The sequence below is a fragment of the Plecotus auritus genome (assembly GCF_963455305.1).
Source record: "Plecotus auritus genome assembly, chromosome: X".
NCBI lineage: Eukaryota > Metazoa > Chordata > Mammalia > Chiroptera > Vespertilionidae > Plecotus > Plecotus auritus.
Genome location: NC_137784.1, coordinates 12139859 through 12163132, shown reverse-complemented (window position 1 = coordinate 12163132; position 23274 = coordinate 12139859). Strand labels below are relative to the sequence as shown.

At 41.4% G+C, this 23274-nt stretch overlaps 1 protein-coding gene across 15 annotated transcripts in view; it reads left to right on the top strand.

The window, feature by feature from the left end:
• The window catches only part of SH3KBP1 (SH3 domain containing kinase binding protein 1), a gene marked incomplete at both ends in the record, with an annotated part of 338781 nt that overhangs the window by 221944 nt on the left and 93563 nt on the right, over positions 1-23274 (top strand). For all 15 annotated transcript variants that reach the window (XM_080652031.1, XM_080652040.1, XM_080652036.1 and 12 more), the window contains 2 exons: positions 7606-7681; positions 19130-19224. In XM_080652031.1, the coding sequence (XP_080508157.1) occupies positions 7606-7681; positions 19130-19224 (171 nt within the window). The remainder of the gene's footprint in view (positions 1-7605; positions 7682-19129; positions 19225-23274) is intronic.

Here is a 23274-nt window from a genome sequence, read left to right as displayed (position 1 = left end):
TACAAATATAAAACAGACTTCATATACACATATTGAGTAGCATGGCAGATACTGAAGTTTTTATTGGACACATTGAAAAAGTACACACTGGAAGACCTAATGGAGGCATCTAAGATGAGACTAGGCGCTTTGTATTCAGAGAAAGCCTGCTATTATTCGTCTTAAGAGTACAGGAGAAAGATACCAGCCATTGAGAGATATGGCAAGTTGCAGCAATTGTAAGTTTGAAGTAAATCCTCGAATTTCTTGGGTGCTTTGGCAATTTACATGAATGGCCATAAATAAGCAGTACAGTAGTCCATCCTTATCTGTGGTTTCAGTTACCTGCTGTCACCCATAGTCTAAAAATATCCATGTCATTCATCTCACTTTATCTCATTACATTAACATTGTATCAGCTCACATCATCACAAGAAGAAGGGTGAGAACAGTACAATAAGATATTTTCAGAGAGAGCACATTCACATAACTTTTATTACAGTATATTGATATAATTGTTTTGTTTTATTATTAGTGATTGTTAATTTCATACTGTGCCTCATTTATAAATTAAACTTTATTATAGGTATGTATGTTTAGGAAAAAAAACCATAGTATGAATAGGGTTCAGTACTATTTGGTTTCAGAGGTTCTTAGAATATATCCCCAGTGGATAAGGATATATAAGCACTGTATATATTCACAGTGTTTGAAGTAGCTATACTAAGGGGTGATGATGGAGAGTGATTAAAACTTGAGTCTTATGCGAGATCAAATAAAGCAGCTTGAGTCAGGGAATAGGATCTCTTGTGTACAAAACTGTTGAAATAGTCCCTGTGATAGTAACAGGGCTCTAGGCGGGATTCAAAGAGGAAGGGATGAAAATCTGAAAGCAGGGCCTTGGTGGTGAGTTTAATATGGGAAGTTGCAGTAAGAGTGTAATCAAAGGGTTAGTGCCAAATCATGAGTCTAGGAGACAAGATGAGCCAAGAGAATTTAGGAAGTAGAAATAGTGATGTTCACCCAACTATTCCATAGACGACTCATTCTTGTGATGTGTTCATAGGTATCACAAGAAGTAGGAATTGTGGTCAGATACGTTTGGAAAACACTGGGATAATGTTAGAGATAAAGTTGAACAGTAACTACAGGACTGCTCATAGCCTTTAATATGCTATTGTGCAATGATTATATCAAGTACTCCATGTTTCCCAAATTTACCAGATTGTAGGAATAGGTGGTTTGGTGGTTGGTTGGTGGGAACACACTTTGGAAAATGATTTCAGAACAAGAAAATTGTGTGTGTGTGTGTGTGTGTGTGTGTGTGTGTGTGTGTGTACATACCTGGATGATAATGAAACCCCCCAAGTGAGGGTGTGTGCGCCTGGGAACAAATGAATAAGCCAGGGGCAGCAGAGGTCTAGAAAGACATCTCCGACAATGTGTTATCACCAGCGACTAGGCTGGAAAGAGCTGATACATGACAGTAACAAACAGTGGGGCTCCAAGACGGTCTCCTGATCTGGTTTGTCAAGGAAGACATCTCCCCTCATTTACCTGTTGTGTTGTGTAGGATGTCAAAGGGTGAGTGGATGGCATCCACATACTTCCTACTGCAGTCAACAATCACTTACCCTTGACTATGGAGATAAGAGAATAATTAACATCTAGAACCTGCTCTCATGGAGGGCATTAGTTCCGAAGAAAAGGTGGGAAAGTGGTTAAACTTCTAAGTGTAATACAGTTAACAAAAGCTTCTAAAGCAGCTGTGAATCTGATGAGATCTTTATGATTGGGCAAAAAGGCTTAATGTAACTTGAATTATCACTAGCTTTTTTAAGACAACCAGGAAAATGAACATTACATGAATAACTTAAAGTCTTAAGCACAAGTCTATAATCAGAAGGTGACTTAAATTTTTTTTTCTTATATTCAAGTTTAAATGTAGACTGTGAAGCCTAACCTGTTGGAGATGTTGTAATTGACACAGTGGTATATAAGGTATTTTAAAGGTAACCTCTGTCCCTAGAGGAACTACAAATATATTTTTTTCTTTTACTGTACCATGCATTTTATTTTTAGAATTTTGAGTTGTGTTTTACTCTGGCATATCTTGTGTTATTATCAAATAGTTTAAGCTAGACCAACCAAAGGCAAGTGAGTTGACAATTGCTATGTAAAGTTCTCAGGGAAGAAAAGTCTTCCATTAGAATGCACAGGCGCTCCATTGTAAAGAGGCTCTTTTGTGCTAGTTCTCACTGGCTGCGACATGAGCAGGGTCACTAAGCTTCTGCCCTGCTCCTATGGCTCCCTACTGAGCACCAGAAAACTTTTCTTAATACCATAAGTTATAGGTGTTCTTGAAAGGAGCATGTAACAATAAACATAAAAGGTTTATAGTGGGTTTTAATAGCAATTTGTGTATCTTTTTGAGATATGGTAGAAAATGAAAGCTGAAAGGTTTAGGATATGGTCATATATAAATACTGATTTCTCCCTCCTCCCATCACTGTGTTCTGTAGCCTATACCTCTCCATATCCTCTATATGACCAGGATTTGGGATAACCATGCTGAATGGTTGGGCACCCTTTCTGGGGATGTTCAGGATCCTCCTGCCTTTTCCTCCGCTTCCCTGATTCATATGGAACAGACACTTAATAAATCTGCACTGAATAGAAAGGGAAGGCGTACCCTCAGATCCTAGTCTAGAAAAGCGAATGGCTTCAAAAAGCTATTCTTTTTTTTTAATATATTTTATTGATATTTTACAGAGAGGAAGGGAGAGGGATAGAGAGCTAGAAACATCGATGAGAGAGAAACATCGATCAGCTGCCTCCTGCACACCTCCCACTGGGGACGTGCCCGCAACCAAGGTACATGCCCTTGACCGGAATCGAACCCAGGACCCTTCAGTCCGCAGGCCGATGCTCTATCCACTGAGCCAAACCGGCTTCGGCTAAAAAGCTATTCTTTATCTCATATTTTACCAATGGTTTGAAAAGTCAACTATTGTGTTTGGCTTTGTATGAGCACTTGAGTAATGTCTACATAGAGTTTCTCAGAAGATCACTCTCTTCTAGAATAGCTGTCTGAAAGCCTGGTCTGCCAACAGAGGGCCTCACCAATGCAGGGAGCTCTCGCCTTCCCCGCCCCCGCCCCTCTACACAGCAAACCTGGTTGTCTCTGTGATTCAAGCGTTGTGTGTAGTATTCTTGGAGAGGAGACTTTCAGAAATAGGACTTAAACTTCCTTCTACTTAGCATTGCCCTATAATTAGAAACTTTTTTTTTTTTACACTCAAAGGAGTTTGCATCTGAATTAGAATAAAGTCAGAGGAGTGATTTTATACTTGATATGAGCAGGATCCTGGCTCAGGCTCCAGCAGTTACAAAGAGAAAGATGTATTAGTCATTAGGGAACTGGATTCCACTGGACATGAATCCAGTGATTGTCTTTCCTACAAGCATCAGCTTCTTCATTTTGGCATAGAAAATAAAAAAATTGCTTGCTACACTAACTGAAATCATATGAGGTTTATCTGTCCTGATGCTGTATTACCAGATCTTTTAGCGCTAGGAGTGTATATGATGCTCCTACTATAAACACACACATACACACAAAACAAATTTTACTGAGTAATTTTGTCAAGAGACCTAAAACAGGAGAGGTACTTCTGGTATTACATATTCAAAGGAATTAATTTTTTGAATAATTGATTTTTAAAAACCAGGTTTTAAATGGAGATTAGGATGTGGTAGGAGAGACACAAGTTGACAGCAGCCTGGAGATCACTGTGTATTGAAGTACATTGATAGTAACAGTCTATTTGTAGAGCTTTCAGCCTCATACTTTCTCTCCCAGACCAAATAGTGGCTTCTGAGTTGGGGGACAGGCAGACCAGAGTGGATGTGGGTACTAGGAAGTCTTTAGCTACAACACAGAAGAGAAGAGCAGAGCTTGAGAATGTGTTCCTTTAGATGCCATATGGTACAATGGACCTGTTTGCAGATCTCTTCGAAGGTGAAAGAGCTGTATCCTGAGCAGTATCCACATAGTCCCTTACTGCAGGGCCAGTGCTTGTCCTGGATAAGCCATTTTCCTTAGAGTACCCAACAGGCAAAAACTCAGAACTCTGCCGAGGAAGCCAAAAGTAGAGAATCCTTGTCCACAGCCACTGCAAGCCCCAAATCCTCCTTCACTGCCTGCAAGATGGATGAGAGGTGTGGATATGATTCCCCACTTTTTCTGTTCACTTTGGCCTGCATCATAGCTGACCTTCAATTATACATGACCTATGTGCATACTGGAACTATACATTGCTTTCATAATGCATGCCCTTTAAAAGTTGGGGTCCTGTTCATTTCGTTTCAATTGACAAAAGATGTTTTCAGAGGTAGAAGCTAGAAGCCTGGTGGGAAAGCAGTACTTCAATACCCCTTGTCTTTGTTCTTGTATTTAGAAGAAGAGCAGGTGATAGAGGTTCTTGAATGGGGTATTTGGAAAAGTGTCGGGTGTTAGGGTGGACTCAAGGATAGTAGAGCAGAACAGTACTTACTCAGTGTCCTGTAGTGTGTGCAAAAATCTTCTACAATGAAGGCCAATAAAAGGAAACACTGAAGGAATAGCAGGGTGTGACTTTCCCTGAATGTTAGTACAGTCATGGGGATCTGCCCGCTTGGCCTTTGAGGTAGTTTGAGCCAGAGAGGCTAGATATGGCCTTACATTTTTGGTTCAAAACCATCTTTTTGTCTGCCAGTCTGTTCCATTCATCATTTCAGTACTCCTTTTGTGAAAGGTTTCATGGCCACCTATGCTCTCCACTTTCTGTCCTCAGTTATCAGGGTTCTCTCCAGTGAGTCTTCAGTTGATTATTCAGGGAGTTTTTCTGTATTTTAATTGTAACTCCAGTTTGGTCCTGGGAGTATGTCTGTGCAACATCCACCTACTCCCAATTCCCTTTTTGTCATGATGTGAGATGATACAATGCCAGGCCTACTCCTGAATCTGTGTAGCCACCCCTTATTTGTAGTAAATGGCTTGGTGTCACTTGTTTTAGGAGATCCTTGTGAAGTCTTCGTATAGGATCTGTGTTTTCTGGAGCAATACTTCTCAGGACCAGCTGCATTGAATATCCCCCTGCCTTGGTGCTGACCAAGCAATCCTTCACTTTTTAAAAAATCTCAGTGAGATTGTCATATTACCTATTCTACTAAACTCCACTTTCTCCCTGAACTGACTCATTTAGTGGCAATGAGACATTCTTATGCCAGTTATGAATAGAGAATGTAGGAAGAAGGTGGAAAGAGAGATAGAAGAGATGAAGAAGAGTGAAAAGGGTGTTTTATACTTGATCTAGGTCTGAGAATAGGCACCCAAGTTGTTAATCCAAGAAAAGGTATTTGGTTAGCACTGCTGGAATCTCTCCTACATCTAGGTCGGTAGATCTCAAACTTAAGTGTGCATCAGAATCCCCTGGAGGGTGTGTTCATACAGAGACTGCTTGGCACCATCCCCAGAGTTTCTGATTGAGAAAGCCTGGGGCAGGGCCTGAGAACTGGCTTTACTAACAAGTTCCCGGATGAAGCTGGTGTCGCTGGTTTGGGAACCATACTTCTCTGGGTCTAGAGAAAAGAAAAACGTCTGAATAATCCACATCTCTGGGACACCTGAAGGACCAGGCTGAGAGGGGATGATTTGCCTTACTCTAGACTTTTAGTCATGACCCATGAAGAGACATAGAATTAAGGTCCAGCACCCTTGGAAGGTGAGTACAGTATCAGCTTCACCATCACCGCTTTTGCCGGATCCACACAGAGGCCAGTGTTCTGCATTATCTGAAATAGTGAGAAAAAGGAATAGAGCAAACTTTGCTTTCTTGTGTCTTTCTGCACAGAAGTAAGTGGATTTAACTGATGCTTTCCTTGATTTGATGTCTGTTAGCTTGGACAGACTGGTAAACCAGAACATTAGAGATGATGGGCAACACTTTGTCTGTTACAAAATAAGATGAAATTATAAGAATATACAACCTTTGAAGGCTTGTCTAAAGGAAGGTATTTGCTGTAAAGCCCAAACCATTGCCTATCTCTCTTTTTTTTTTCCTGGAAGGTCAGGATTGGACATCGTGTTTTACTGATTTTCTCTCTCCCCTGTCAGTAATAACTTAAGTATTAATTATTCTGTTCTTATTGCTAATGCTTTAACAATAATGATGCTTTATTCTGGTCCCCAAAAGGGAAAAAAGCAAGGAGATTGATGAGGATATTGTTGGAAGGTGAAAATGAATGCAAATGACACTGAGAGCATCTATTTTTTTTTCTGTCAATTCCTGATCTTTAAAGATAATTCTAAGATCAGTTTCTCATCAACTCTGACCTTATCGCCAAATAACATCAAGATTTTCTCCTCCTTGATGTTTCCTTGAAATCACAAGATGTTATTAGTTTGAGTACTTAGCAGCAGTTGAGGGGTGGCATAATATTTTGCGTTTCATTTTTTAGTCTAATATAGAAAGCCCTGCGGCACTAAATAAAAATGTCACCGTGTAAAATGTAAAGGCTTTCTGTCACAAATGTCTTAAAAAATGCATGAGGGACTGAAGATTTGATTTATCTTATCCTCTTTCTGTGATTTATTCATATTTAATGTTAGTTTCAACACTTGAAGCATGAAGACATTTTTCAAATTAAAAACTGTGGTGAATCAGTTATATTTGAAGAAACATTCCACTGTGCCGGTTTTGAATTATGCAGTTCATTCCTTTTCATGTGTCCAAGGGGAAGATATGTTTGGTTTTCACAGTGGCTGGAATGCTCACTGGGGAAAGCCTTTATCATTGGGGAGGTTGGTTCACCCAGCTCCTTGGTTTTGACAGCTGTTTCCCTGGTATCAATGGCCATTTTCCTTGGGCTAGAAAGGGATGCAGTAGTGCACAGTTGCCCTGGACACTCTGACTTCTGCCTGTGTGTTTGTCTGTCCTTAATCCCATTCTTCTTTCACTCTCTCTTTCTTTTAATGATATTTTTATTGATTTCAGAGAGGAAGGGAGAGGGAGAGAGAAATAGAAACATCAATGATCAGAGAGAATTACCAATTGACTGCCTCCCGCATGTCCCACACTGGGGATTGAGCCCACAACCCGGGCGTGTGCCCTGACCAGGAATCGAACTGTGACCTCCTGGTTCATAGGTCAATGCTCAACCACTGAGCCATGCTGGCTGGGCTTCTTTCTCTCTTTTTATTCATTCTCTCTTACTACCATTCTTATTCTTCCTCTCTGTAGATACTTTTGAGCACTTCCTCTGGGCTAGATGCTGTGCCACCATAGATCTAGTCAGCTTCTCATAAAAAGAACTGAAATGAGGTGAAATGTACTTATGTTCTCTGTTAAATATAATAAACCTTTCAATGAGGACATCAAGAAAGAATGGGTAAAAAGATATCCAACGCCCTCTTTACCTGATTTTCGCGCTTGTTTGTCACTGAGGTTCAGACCAATACACAGAACAGCACAAAGCTTGCGTGCTGTTTTCAGACCCAGTTGTGAGCATTATGATCTTGATTTTATTCCTTTGCGTAATGGAGCGAATCATCTTGATAAACAAAATAATCTTTTTCTTTCTCAGACTATTGGAAAGAAGTTACCTCCAGCTACAGCAACTCAAGACTCATCAAAAACAGAAATGGACAGCAGGACAAAGAGTGAGTTTCCTTATTTATCCATTTTACATTTGAAAGCAGCTAAGGGTTTTTTAATAATTGAAATGCTTTTGATAAAATCCTCACGTAATCTTAAGGGCTTTTTTCAACACATCAGGAAAAATGCACATAAGTGTTTCATTTGGTCCCAACAGTAGGATGGGCACAGTTAGATTCAGAGCTCTTGGGGGTGGGGGTGTCTCCTTTAAGAAACATGGTTCTGTCCTGCCTTGTGTATCTCGCCCATGTGCAGAGTCAGGGCTTATCCATATCTACCCAAAGCATTGTACCTAGTTCCAGAGGCAGAGAGATTCAAGAGAATGGCAACTTAAGCAATTTAGGGGTTCTCAGATGTTCAAGTCGGAGAGGTCTTATCTTTGATCATAATCACTCAGCCAACACTCCAAAACCTTGACTTCCTGCCAGCATTCTCAGCACATCTCTACTCGAATCCCTTTAGATACAAATGTCTTTATTCCATTGAGCGAAATATGCTCTTCCTGTAGTTTCCCTCCATGGTTATAGTCTCTGGGTCTATATTGATATTTGCCCATTTTCTTCCTAACAGTCCTTTATGTATTTGAGGGCAATTGTCTCTCCAGAACCTTCCCAAAGGTCAGTATTCCCAATTCTAGAGTTGCCAGATAAAATACAGGATGCCTGGTTACATTTGAATTTTAGATAAACAATGAATAATTTGGGGGTTATAAGTATGTCCCATGCAATATTTGTTGTTTATCTGAAATTCAAGTGTAATTCGGCATCCTGTGTTTGTATTTGCTAAATCAGGCAACTCTCCATTTCCTTAGTCACTCCTCCCATGACTGGGCATTCTGAATGTGCTCTAGTGTGTCTTTTCCCAGAAACAAGTACTTCAATTCCTTCTAGGGATTTTATTTTGTTTTGTTTTATTTAACTTCAGATTTTTTTTTATGAGGATAATGTGGACAGACTACTAATCTAGTTTGGACAGCCAAAGATTGAGAGAAAATACTATATATTTACACTGAGTTGCCTGATTATTATGCTCTCTGAACGCATAATAATCTGGCCGCTCAGTATATATATATTAGAGGCCCGGTGCATGAATTTGTGCATGGGTGGGGTCTGGCCAGCCTGGCCAGGGGGAGGGGACATGGTGGTTGGCCAGCCTGCCTGCTGGTCGAACTCCTGGTCGAGGAGACAATTTGCATATTAGCCTTTTATTATATAGGATATACACTGAGTGGCCAGATTATTATGCATTCAGAGATCATAATAATCTGGCCACTCAGTGTATATGTGTGTGTGTGTGTGTGTGTGTGTGTGTGTGTGTGTATAACAAAATTATAATTAATGTAAGAGCAAGTATAGATTTGTTCTTTTAATTGCACAATAATATATCAGGAACTCCTTTTGCAGTGCAAAACAGGTAGTTTTGAAAGCAAATAAGGGATACTGCCTCAGACATAAGAAAATGAATTTATGGGAGCTGCTAAGCTAAATATGGTGGTTTTGATAAATAACTTCATGATGATATAGATGCAGATGCTAGAGCTCTTCCTTAATGTTTAAGGTTCAAATGAACCTACATGCCTTCCATCTGTTAATGGTACAGTCAGACTCTGAATAATAGAGTAATGCTGTAATCCAGCAGTTCTCAAATTTAAGTGTGCTCACAATCACCTGAAGATCTGGGGCCTGAAAATTTGCTTTTCTAACAAATTTCTGGCTGCTGCTGCTTCCTGGTCTAGGTCCCGCACTTTGAGAACCACTGTTCTAAGCTTACAAGTGTTCCTAAGCCACATACACTCTGGCTGCATTTATTCATGCAGGTTATAGGCTTATCTTGCTAACCCTACCTTTAAGGCACTAAAATCTTGTGATTCTTCGAGTCCTGAAAATTTTTTTCAAGATTTGACAGTTAAACCATTTCAGAAACATTGCTCTTGTTGGACAGTAGTCCTTCTTTCCTTCCATTCAACTGCATATTTTGTTGCTATGACTATTAACAAGTTTATATATGATCAAGGTTACTAGGCAAATTGCTTGGATGGATAGAATGGGCAGTAGGCAGGAAAAAGGAAAGGGGGACATGCAGCAAACCCCTAAGGCAATTGGAATGTGGTCCCCTGGGACTGGCTATCCTCATAACATGTGACAACCAGGGACGGGCCTTCACCTACCTAACTTGTGTTTGCAGAAATAATAATCTGAGAAGCAGAGAATATTTTGTAATGGAAAAAAGTTTTAATAGACATGAAAGAGAATTTCCCTGTAGATTGTTAAATGCTGTCCAGACTAAATAGGACCTTGATTGACTTATGGGTTATGTTGGGGGCAGGTTGAGCAGGAGGGACCTGAATGTCACTTGTAAAGATTTGGCACAAAACAGGACAATCTGCAGGGCATGCTTAAGTGACTAAACCTCGGGTCCCAACAACTGGCCTTAGGATAAGAACATGTTCTTGATACTTTATCTTTGCCCTTTGTAATGTCTGTAGACAGGAGGCTACATCTTTTTGGAAGGATTAGGTAGGAAGGGGTTAGCTGTGTTTTGGAGCAGTGCTGGCCAATAGAAATACTATGGGAGCCACATACGTGATTTTACATTTTCTAGGTACACATTTTAAAAAATAAAAAAGAAACTCGTACACTTAATTTAAATATAATTTATTTAACTCAATATCCCAAAAGTTGTCATTTCAACATGTAACATATATAAATTATTAAATGATAATTTTCATTCTTTTCTCATACAAGTCTTCATAATCCAGTGTGTATTTTACAGGTATAGCACATCTTAACTCAGAGTAGCCACATTTCAAGTGCTCAGTAGCCCCATGTGCCTAGTGGCCACCAATTGGATGGTGTAGGTCAGTGGTCAGCAAACTGCAGCTCGCGAGCCACATGCGGCTCGTGAGCCGCGGTTTGCCACTCTGTTGACTAATGAGTTTGCTGACCACTGGGATAGGGGCTTAATCACAAGGAACAACAATAGCCTGTAATTATTGGAATTGAGAGTCTAGGTCAGTGGTCGGCAAACTCATTAGTCAACAGAGTGGCAAACTGCGCCTTGCGAGCCGCATGTGGCTCGCAAGCCGCAGTTTGCCGACCACTGGTGTAGGTTGAGAGTTATCCTGGGACCTAAGATGGGCTTTCTGGCCCTGGATGTTAACACAGTTGCAAATGCTCAGCCCCTTTAAGCATGTGGGAGAGTTGTGGCTCTAGCCCATGCCTTGTTCAGTCCTACAAATAACTTTTTTGTTGTTGTTAATCCTCACCTGAGGATATTTTCAATTTCTTTTTTTAGAGAGAGTGAAAGTAGGGGGAAAGACACAGAGAGAGAAACATCAATGTGAGAGAAACACATCAACTGGTTGCCTTCTGCATGTATCCTGACCAGGGCCTGGGCCAGGAAGGATCTTGCAACCAATGTATGTGCTCTTGACCAGAATCGAACCCAGTACCCTTTGGTCTGCAATCCAATGCTCTATCCATTGAGCCAGACATCTCTTAATTATGTCCACCCACTTGGCTCTCTGGAAGCATCATGGTGGGAGGGATGGGTTATTAATAAAGAGGGGTTTTACAGAGGCTGGGTTGTGTGTTTTGGCCAAGTCAGAAAGCACACATTCTAGGACCAACTCTGTTATTAGCTGTGATGTCTTGGGCACATAATTTTATTTCATTGTCTATTTTGTTTGTGAAGTCAGAGGCTTGTACTAGAGAGAACCCTCGAGATTCCTCTCAGCATCTGCATCCTCTGATTCAATTCCAAAAGTGTTACAATTCAGAGGGAAAGGTTTCTGCATTCAGAGAAGTGAGCAGCGGGAGGGGAGAGACAAAAGGAAGATCTGAACAATTTGGGAGGAACATGAGATGATGTCATCGGGCATAGGTGTAAATATTCCTGTAAGAGGGTAGTAGGTCAGGAAGGAGAATTATCACTGCCAGTGAAGCCTGGAGGGATGTGTATTGGCCAACATTTTCCATCTACCCCGAGCAGGAATTTCTGCAGTTTAATCTCACCCCTCACATACACTCTGGCTTTCATTTAGAGAGCAAATTCTGGGGTAATTATTCTTCCACTAGAGGCCCAGTGCATGAAATTCATGCACTGGTAGGGTCCCTAGCGGCTGCCAGCTGCTGGCCGGGGCCTCCCTTCCCCCCACTGCTGGCTGGGGCTTCCCTTCATACTCACCTTGGCTTGGCCCCGCCCGCTCACCTACTCCACCATCCTGCCATGGTCCTGCTCTCATCAGGGCCCATAGGGGCTGGCAGCTCCTCCACTGCTGCCCATTGCCATCACCACGTCGCCAAAGCCTGCCATGTTCCACGCCACCCCCTGGTGGACAGTGCACATCTAACTCCCAGTTGGTCAAACTCCCGCCCATAGAGACAATTTGCATATTAGCCTTTTATTACATAGGGTAATGTCCATGAGGCACCCTAGTCCACTAAAAAGCCCTTTCCATATGGAACTTTTGCTACTTCTGGATTTTGATGCAACACCCATGTTCAGGTGGAAGGACACAGTGTGCTGACCAAAAATTAGAAATGACCCTGAGCTTGGGAATAGTGCATCCTCCTTCCTTATGGTTGGAAGACAAACATGTCAAAAATTTCCCAGCAGTACAGAGGAGAGAAGCTCCCTCCTACATAGCTGCCTCCTTAGCATGCTAAATACAAACTCCCATCAGGACCAAGAGTTACAATGATTCAAAAAATGTTCATGTCAATTGGTATTTTCTGAGTGAAAGTGAAACTCAGCTGATCAGGATTTATTTGAACAGCTAACATCATCTCCCCTTTCCCAATAAAGCTTTTATGATATTAAAATTCATCTGAAACACATGCTGGGGAACAGATTGTCATGATTTTCATAACAAGAGGAAAACTGTCTAAATATTCATAAGCAAAGTTGCCCCGAGGTTCCTCCAGCTCACCACATCTGGAACTTCTCTCTTCCTTACTACAAGTGATGCAGATTTGTGGCCTCTGTGGGCTAAAGAAAAGCTCAGAGAAAGGACTATTTAGCCTCTTTCTGAACAAACAGTTCAGTCTTAGACATTCAGAAGACCAGTTGAGCAGGTGCATTAGGAAAAAGAGAATCCTTGAAAGGTTTTGTACAAAGGCAGATCAGGCTTCTGAATAAATGATTGGGGGGCAAAGGCTAAAACCTTCCTGCCTAACCTCCCCTCACTTCATCACTGGACACCATACCACCTTTCTAATGACCTTGTTCATTGACTTGCTTCATTGAATTGTCCCCTGTGATAGTGACACATGGTGCCTTGTGGGTTTCATTGGTCCCTTAAGGTGGGGGCTGTGGCTTCTACTCGATATCCCCACCTTATAGCCTAGAAAAATGCCATGGACTCAGTGGGCACATAACAAATGGTGGTTGAGCAAATGAAGAATTAGAAATGATTTAGTTTACTAGTTTCCTCTCTCCTGTCCTCTCCCCTCTCCCCTCTCCCCTCCCCTCTCCCCTCCCCTCCCCACCCCTCTCCTCTCCCCTTCTCTCACCTCCTCTCCTCTCCTCTCTCCTCCTTTCCCCTCCTCTCCCCTCCCTTCCCCTTCCCTTCTGTTCTCTCCTCTCCTCCTCCCTCCCTTCCTCTCTGTCTAAAATCAATAAACATGTTGTCAGGTGATGATTACAAAAAAGTAGAAAGCAGGACTTATTCGGATCCTTTCCAGCTGTAGCATATGCTTAGGAGAAGTACGATTTCCCATGTTCACTTTGCAGCTGGCAGGGTCTGCGTTTGTGGCCTCAGCCTGACGAATGGCTGGGCAGGTTTTTACTTTCTCAGACTGAGCTAATTTTTGCTTTCTCACCACATGTTTAAATAGGGGAGCAGGGGGGAATGGTCAGCTCCCTTATGTTGGCTTTTCCAACCTTACCTGGGAACTCTTTTATTCTCTTTTTTCCAGGACAGGTGTTTTTGTTCACTTACCTTCCCCAAAGCCCACTCATATTTGAGCACATCCAATTGAAAATGTGTTTCCTACCCAGCGCTTTAGTGCCTCCCATACCTGATATGTACTAAAGCCCCCAGGCTCCATGTCTCAGGGGTCTCTCCTCTCTCTAGGAGGCACCTCTCACCAAGTGCCCCCAACTCAGACCTTGCTGTCCAGATTCAGAGTGGGGGGTCTTCCTGCAAAGGTGCCCAGCATGCCTGTGCTGCTGAAGACCTGGATTCCAAATATAGGCCTCTTAGAGGAGAAAGCTAGCTCCTTTGTGTTATCCCTGGATTTCCTTCCTCTCAAAGACTCAGAGCTTCTCTTCATCTGAGCAGGAGAAGGTGCCATTGAGAACAGCTGTGATCTGTTCCATACTAGAGAACAGAAAGGTTTGTCAGATGCCTTTCTTTTAAATTTTTTTTCTCTTTTTAAAGTGAGAGAATAAAAGGTGTCAATTCATAATTGTGAAATAATTTGAAAGTCACATTCCCAGCAGGAGCCAAGACTAGAGGTGGTCTTATGATTTGGGTCATAGTCAGCTTTTTCATGGGGGAAGGCATTGACAAAATAGTGATGTAGGCATTGTGTTTCGCTTCCCTGTCTGGATTTAAATGTAGACTAGGGTTTCTCTACCTTGACACTGTTAACATTTGGACCACTACATTCTTCGTTGCGGGGCTATCCTGTGTCCATTGTAGGATGTTTAGCAGCATCTCTGGGCTTCACCCACTGGATGTCAATAACATTTACCACCTCCTCTTCCCCAGTGACAACCACAAATGTCTCCAAGTATTGTCAGTGTCCTCTGGGGAGCAAACTCTCTCCAGTGTCCAACTGCTGGTGTAGACTATAGTAAGCCCCCCAAGGGCACTGCTGCAGCTCTGCCACTGGGCTCACTGTGGACAATCAGATCATATGTATTGAATGAATGACAAACCTCATTTCCATTCCATCCTTCCCCACTAACTCCGGATCCTCAGACTCTGACTAAGGACTGGACTTCCCATCTAAATCAATCACACAGCACCCCAGCCCCAGCAGCACCACCACACTGGTCCACACTCCATATCCTCAGTTGTTTTGCTCCTTTCTAGCATTGAATCTTTGCTTATACTCATGGCTAGATCAGTGGCTCTCACAGTGTGGTCACTGGACCACCAGCAGAAGCACTTGGGAACTTGGTAGAGATGCAGATCCCCAGCCCTGGGGAATCAGAAACCTTGGGGGTTCTGTTTTTACAAGTCCTATACCTAGGGCTGATGCTCACTCAGGTGTGAGGACCACTGCCCTAGACTAATTTTTCTTAAGCTTCCATGCTGAGGACAGTCACCAGGGTTCTTGTGATTCCTGCTTTCACCTCAGACCTGTTGATTGGGATCCCTAGGGAAGGGGCCTGGGGATGCATAGAAGGAACGGGTGCCCCACATCAACCTTGTCATCAGGAATGGTTGGGAACCCCGACTCCTACTCCTCCACTCAAAGTCCCAGAGTGTTGCTCAGAGCCCAGTGACATTTTACTCCTCCAAGAATGGATTCTTATTCTGTCCTTTGGTAAATGATTTCCCCATTTCTGATACTCTGATGCTTTAAGCTGCGTGCATTGCTCTCATCCTTTCTTCACTGTTGCTTTGTCAAGAGCTCTGTGTCTACATGCCTCATTTCCTCTCCTTGTTTATAAGCTGCTTGAAAACCAGATACTAGTCTTATTTAACTCAGTCTCTTTTCCCAGAATATGAAGAAATCCATACCCTTATTGCAATTTCAAAAGACAAAAATCAGGAAAATTAAAAGGTTTTATCACTTGGGTGATAATATTTGTCCTGGACCAACATGCATCTATGTATAGTATTTATTTATTCATTCATTCATTCATTCATTCATTCATTCCACTTGGGATGAAAAATCATTCATTTGTTGCAGACTTTTAATGTATTTGATGGTTGGTTGCAGCCCCAGGCCCCAGGTGAGGATGTTATATATTAACTAGAGGCCCAGTGCATGGATTCGTGCACTGGTGGGGGCGTGGCCTGCAGGGATGGGCCCACTGTGGGAGCGCCGCTCTTCCTGGTCAGCTGAGTGGTACTCCTACTGTGGGAGCGCACTGACTACCAGGGGGTAGCTCCTGGGTTGAGCGTCTGCTCTCTGGTGGTCAGTGTGCATCATAGCAACTGGTCGACCAGTCGTTCTGGTCATCCTGCCATTTGGTCACTGGGCTTTTGTATATATAGATGATGTGTGTAAAATATTCCCTTTCTGAAATCAGAAAAATTCTGTCTCCTGGGCTTCTGGATAAGGGATTATGAACCCCTAGTGTCTCAGATAGTATTGGTCAGTTCAATGAAAGAATTTCAGATTTTGATGGTGGTGAACATAGACACCACTGAGCTTGTTACTTTAGTTCTGGTAACCCAGAAGAAAAGAGTTCTAGATGTGACCTGTTACTTTACACCTCTGGAAGGCTTCCTACCAGACTCTGTGACACATGGGTTTTTTTATCTTCGTGTCCTGAAATTGAGCCCAGAGAATCATCCTGGATTTAATTTTATTTCTTTGGTGTGTGTGTATATATTCAGCCTGCTGATATTTTTATTCTGTTTGTTTTGCTTTTATTTTTTTAAGTTTAGGCTATTTTTTAAGTTGGTGTTTTTTTTTTATATATGAATAGATTATAAAGGGAGTCATGGGATGTGGGCATGTGAGTTCAATTCCATAAACAGTCTGTTTTTAATTTCATGTAAATTTCTAGAAGTTTAGAGATTGAAATAAAGTGTTTTTTGGGGGGGTTAGTGTGAATCATGGACCTCTTGGTGGTTTTAATAGAACATGCTTCTGTAATTTGAAGCCAATAATCAATTAGTACATGGAATCTTGATCTCGAACTAGGCAAGGGTTTCAGGGTCCTTAAACCTTCTGGTATTGAACACATTTTCTCTACACCTTTGAATGTGTCTGTGTTTTTCTCCTTTTTCTAGAAAGGGAGAGTCATTGCTTTTTATCAGATTCTTAAAGGACTCTAAGGGAAAAAAAACTTAAGAACTGGCCTAGGTTTTCAGTCTTATGCTAATTCATTCGTATTTTTTAAATCTTTCTAAAGAAAAAATAGACAAAATCATCTCAATCCCTGGATAAGTTGTGCCTTTATTTCTATGTATGCACATGTGTATTCATCCCTGTTTGATTTTAGATTAATTAACCTCATCTAATTTATGAATAGCTAAAAAATTCGTGCCTCCCAAAGTTAATTTTATTCCCTTCCTCTCCATCTCTGTCTACTACTCATTTAATATTTATATCTTCCCATGTCCAAAAGGTTTTGGAATTATATTCTTCTTTTAAGACATTTCAAATGCCTCCTCTTTTGTGAACTCTCTCCTTAACGTAATCTTGCCTTTCTCTAAAACACCACAACAATATTACACCATATTGAGTTTGTGCTTATTCATATTTGTTTTTTCTTTCCATCCTTCTTTACCCCCTTCCCTTTCTCCAGGCATTAGGTTATCACTTCAATGTGAGGGTGTAAGGGATACTTGGAGTGACTTGTAGGCCCAAGAACTGAAAATATTATTTAAAGGTGGTGACTCAATAAATTTTTGAATTAAAGTATGGAACATCTTCATTCCATATACTATAAAATTAAAATCATGGTTAATACCTTTTTTATATGTTAATTTTTGAGTATTTTAAAACCACTGGTACATCCAAAACAACATTATGATTTTGTCTCCCAATACTGCTGAATTAGGACCCAAAGGCCTCAGAAGTAAAACAAATTCTTATTTTCTAATATAGCATAATAAATTAAAATGTGAGGCTAATGGGACCCAGAGTAACTAAGACGACAGGTTTCCAGCACTAGGATAGGGAAGGTAACTGATATCTTGGAGTCACTGAATAGAAAGCAAAAGCATCTACATAGGAACAAAGTGAGTCCTCTTATCTCTCCTTCCCATCTCCTTCTTATCTTATCTAGACCAACCCTAGACCATAGTGTATTTGTATTACAAATTATTATTACCTTTACTTTATATATAACTATGTGACATTAAGCATAATAACACATTTTATTGACATAAATTGTAGTATGGATAATATGTATGTATATTGGCTCCAGGTGATCTGTCTGCAAGAACTAGACTAATTTGGGTGAAATATCTAAGGCCATTTAAATATACACTGAGTGGCCAGATTATTATGATCTCTGAACGCATAATAATCTGGCCACTCATTGTATATCCTATATAATAAAAGGCTAATATGCAAATTGTCCCCTCGACCAGGAGTTCGACCAGCAGGCAGGCCAGCCAACCACCCATGTCCCCTCCACCTGGCCAGACTGGCCAGACCCCCCATTCATGCACAAATTCATGCACCGGGCCTCAAATAAATAAATAAATAAATAAATGAATGAATGAATGAATGAATGAATGAATGGTATTGATTTCAGAGAGGAAGGGAGAGGAAGAGAGAAATAGAAACATTGATGAGAGAGAATATTGATCAGCTACCTTCTGCACGCCCCACACTGGGGATTGAGCCTGTATCCCGGGCATGTGCCCTGACTGGGAATCAAACCATGAGATGCTCAACTACTGAGCCATGCTGGCCAGGCTCTAAGGCTATTTAAAACCATTAGGACTGTTGACTTTGATGCAGAATAATAAATACCTGTTCCAGTAGACACAAATTCTCTTGAATTTTTCATTCTACATTCTGTCTGCGTCATCAAACCCCAGTTTTCTAAGTCTTAATTTACCAAACACCTTACAAATGTATTTAGTCTTTAGAATTGGTGCCTAGAATTCAGAACATACTTGAACTGATTTTGAGTAGCCTTTGTGTCTTTCCCTCTTTGGCAAGGGCTGCTGCATATCCTCACTGGTGAATAGCCTCATCTATAAACAGGCAGGTTCCCACAGAGATGCCATGGCACATGGGTGTGTAAAGAACATTTGGTCAGTATTTGTTGGCTATTTGTGATTGACACATATTTACATATAAATATATCAACATCGGTCTCTTAAGATGTACCATAATGAGTCTTTTTTATTGTTTTGAGTACCATGTCAGCTTTGTAACATATACAAATACCCCGTTTCTGATTTATCAATGTGTGGAAGGAGATAGTGAGGGCAAAATTTAAGCTTTTTGCTCGGTTTGTAGATTATGTCTGCTTAAGCAAGCACCCAAACAGTATATAAAATGGTATATTTTCCTGGGACCAAGGAAACCTTTTTACTTTTCTGCCTGAAATAAGCAAAGCAGTCAATGGCATTTCATGACGTCATATAATTTGTAACAAGAAAACACTGAAGAGAATAAATATGCATGAGCCCCAAATGAGCAATCTTCAGTAGTTTTCTGAGGGTGACCCTTTATGCAGTGGTTATAGCCTATCTTGTAAGTGTTCTCTTCCCTGAAGTTAATGTGATAGAGACTATCTTCGCCTGGGCCAGCTCATTAGATAAAGCATTTTAAAGATTGTGTTTTCTTTTCTTCTTACAGCCAAGGATTACTGCAAAGTAATATTTCCATATGAGGCACAGAATGATGATGAATTGACAATCAAAGAAGGAGATATAGTCACTCTCATCAATAAGGTAAACAAAGGTTCCCTCCTGCCTTCTAAACTGTGCACTGCTTTGAGGTATTGACTAGATAGGACAAGCTTTGTTTTTAGCCCTTGAAACTTTAGGTTTTCATGGTACTGAACTCCTCAGGAAGACTCTTGCATCTTTTTTCTGGATCAAGCAAAGTCCAGTGTATCTAGGTGAATGAATGAATTTAAAAATCAACTAGATTCTGTTTGCCTGAGAGCCAGCTGTGGATTTGCAGGGCTCGGCAGAAAACGTCTGTCCCACAAAGGCTAACCCAGAAGGCGGCCTGCATGGCTGGAGGACCCAGACTGCACAGTGGCCCTAGCTGCAAAGCTCTAGGTCATGGTTTGTCCAAGGAGACGCTTTCAAAAAGCAGGTCATGCCTCACAGGCAGAAAATACTTAAAGAATGTTTACTGTTCAGATCAAAGACAGGTAGCATGCCTGAGAGAATTTTGCCTGCCTTGTTTGGGCTAAGAAGGTTGAATGATTTTATTATCATTATGGGCAGAGTTTTGTAAACATACTGAGAGCTATAAAATCTGTATGAAGTGACGCAGCTTAACAGGACTTGGACCACGTACTGTTTATGCTTTCATGCAATGTTACTCACCAAGTAGATGGTTGAAAGATAAGTTATTTAAGCCTTTCCTCTGAGATACAGGAATTTTATGATGGTCAATCATGATGAAAAACTGAACCATCTTTAAGATATATTGGTGATTTTACTCTTATATGCAGGTGAGTGGCAGGGAACACATACTAGGTATACCGGTTAATAATGGCAGATTTTGTAATCAAAGAAAACACAATAATTTCAAGAGAAACATCAAAAGTGCTTTATTCAAAGTAATGTCCTTTGCTAGCTACACATTTCCCCCATCTTTAGGTAATTTGTGGATACCGTCCCAATAGAACTTTTCTTGTTTTGAGGCAAACCATTCAGAGACCCAATTTTCTACTTCTTTGTACGTTTTGAAGTGCTGCTCAGAAACATTGATCAGTTCAATTGGTAATCTGAAGGAGCAAGGTCTGGTGAATACAGTAGGTGGGTTAATACTTCCCAGGCAAGATCTTTTAATTGGTGTCTAACTGGTTTTGAAGTGTGTGATGGTGCGTTATTATGAAGCAAAATTACTTAGCCATGACTTCTGGAACATTCTGGTCGTTTCATGATCAAAGCGTGGTTCAAACTGATTATTTGTTGTCGGTAGTGATCAGTATTAATGGTTTCACCTGGTTTTAGAAGCTCATAATACACCACATGTTCCTGATCCCAACAAACACAAAGCATTGTCTTCTATCCAAAACAATTTGGCCATGCAGTCAATGTTGATGGTTGACCTGGATCAACCCATGATTTTATGCATTTGGGATTCTCAAAATAAATCCACTTTTCATCGCCAGTCACAATTCGATGCAAAAAAAGACTTTCTTTCATGCCGTTGAAGCAACATTTTACTGATGACTTTTCAGTTTTCCATTTGTCTTTCATTCAGTTGATGTGGCACCCATTTTCCTTCCTTTAAAATCTTTCCCATTGCTTGTAAACAATCGGAAATTGTTTGCTGAGCAACGTTTAATCTTTCTGCAAGTTGTGTTTGAGTTTGACACACATCTTCATCCAATAATGCTTGTAATAGTTGGTCTTCAAACTTTTTCAGTTGACCTGGATGTTCTTTGTCTTTCACATCGAAATTATCACTTTTAAAGCGTTTAAACTAGCATTCACAAGTATCTTGAGATGGAGCATGTTCACCATAAGTTTCCCGAAGTATACGATAACTTTTTCTTCAAAATAAAGTAATGAATTAAAACTGCCCGCAAATGCTCTTTTTTTGGCATGAAATTCGACATTTTTAAGTGTAAAAATATCTATGATATTAACACCTTCAGCAAATTTGACATATGAAGTTTTGAAGCTTGCTGTCAATACAACAAAATAGCATACATATCAAATCGCATATATATCAACATAGGTGTAACTCCATCTATTGAAAACAATCCACATTATTAACCGGTACACCTAGTAATTCCCTTAGCACAGGCATCATGGCTGTCTGCACTCATGCAGGCCTGAGAGCACTGGCAGACTAGAGGGGTAGAGGGTCTAGGGAGAGGGGAGAGAGTACAGGGGGCCAGCATGGGAAGTAGGCCCTGGGTCCACGGCCTCTGGCCATTACTGAGAAGAAGTGAACCAAAGTGTTTCCTGCTCCCCCCCCAATTTCCTACCCCGAGGGTGTCCAAAAAGTGATGTTTGATTTACCTTTGTAATCAAGGAAGTTACCTTTAAGAAATGGCTGTAGAGGCTGTATGTGTAAGAGCCTAAGCAATGCCCTGACTGGGTGGCTCAGTTAGTTGGAACATTGTCCTGTACACCAAAAGGTTGTGGGTTCAATTCTCGGTCAGGGCGCATAAAGGAGGCAACTGATCTCTCTCTCTCTCTCTCTCCCCCCCATCCCCCTCCCTCCCCTCTCTCCCTCCCTTTCTCTCTCTCTCCCCTTCTCTCTTTCTCTTCCAGTCTCCCTTCCTCTATTTTTAAAATCAATAAAAAACATCCTTGGGTGAGGATTTAACAAAGAGCCTGAGCCAACAATGCCAGGCAGCTAATGACCCCAGAGCTTAAGTAGCTTGCCAAAGGTCAAATTATTTTAGGGAGAGAGTTGGCCCTGTCACCCACTCCATATGAAAGCGGTATGCTAGACAGTGTTAAGGACAGGAGCCTTTTGGGAATAGCAAACTATTCCCTGCTTTGATAATTGCCCAAGAACTCGTCCATCTTTTTACCTATAAAATATCCTCCCCTAAACTTATTTCAATGCATCTCTGTCTGTGTTTGGTGTTTTCCATGGCAGGAGGAAATCAGAGGAGGGGAAATGCTGCCCTACTCTTCCTTTCTGCCAAGGAGGTCGAGTGGTTCTCTTACTTTACCATCCTTCCTGTGGTCCCTAGGCTGTGCCTCCTCTAGGCTGCTTCTTATGGGGAACTTCCTATTTTGAAGCAGACCCTTAACCTAACATTAGGGATAGGGAAATTGTTAAGTGGGTATAAGGCATAATATAAATACTTTGATAAATAGCATAAATACAGAAAAAGGGTGAGAGCACTTTCCCGTGTGATGGTAAAGCAAGCAGAGAAATCAGTAACTGCCATTCTTAACAGTGGGAGTGGGGGGCTCATATTCCTGTTTTTGTTTGAAGGGGGCAGTCTCATTTTAATTGAAATCCAGATGTACCAGTAATATTTAATAAGGTTTGGGGAGAAGAAAAAAACCCATGTATAGTCCTTTATCAGAACACATCTATTCCTACCTTAACATATCCTGTTCCAGTCCTTGTCATTTGATTACATATGATGAGAGCACATTCATCTCGATTGTTTCCTTCCTTCCTCCCAGCCTGAAATCCAGTCTGATAAAAAGAATCAGGTTTTTCTGAAGAGCTTAGTCAGAAAGGGACTCTCTCCTGGTCCCATTTACATAGGAGGGAGAAAGGAACAGGCATGTGTGGAAGGCTTCTGGCAAGAGTGTCTAAAGCTTGCACCCAGTTTCCCTGGTTTCATAGCTTAATGTATTAGGAAGCAGTTGGGAAACCGTGAAGCAGCTTATAGATATCAGTATTACATTTGCAGAACATGGCCTTGCCCTCCTTGCCATATACATGGCCCTTGTCCTGGCTTGCATACTGTTCCTGCTCCTCAGGCCTAGAGTGTCCATGTCATTTGGACTCTTGCTCCCCCTGCCCCAGATCAGCATTACCAGAACCTAGGGATTCTGCCCTGCTGCATCCCAGAGCCAGGCCCAGGCTGGATGGAGGCTGCTCCTCCCTGGGCCTCGTCCTTCCCCCAGCACCTGCCCTGGAGGAGAGCCCTGAGGTGGCCAAAGGTGGAGGGCCACTTCATCCCTAGCACCCAGCCCCTTCTTCTTGTCATCTCATGGAACCCCTGTGCTCCAGTGAAAGTGTTTAGTAACTTTCCTTTTTTAAAAACCCAACTTGATTATCCTGTACTCATTGGCCCAGTCTGTCTGGCCTCGGTCTGGCCTTTTGGCCTTGGT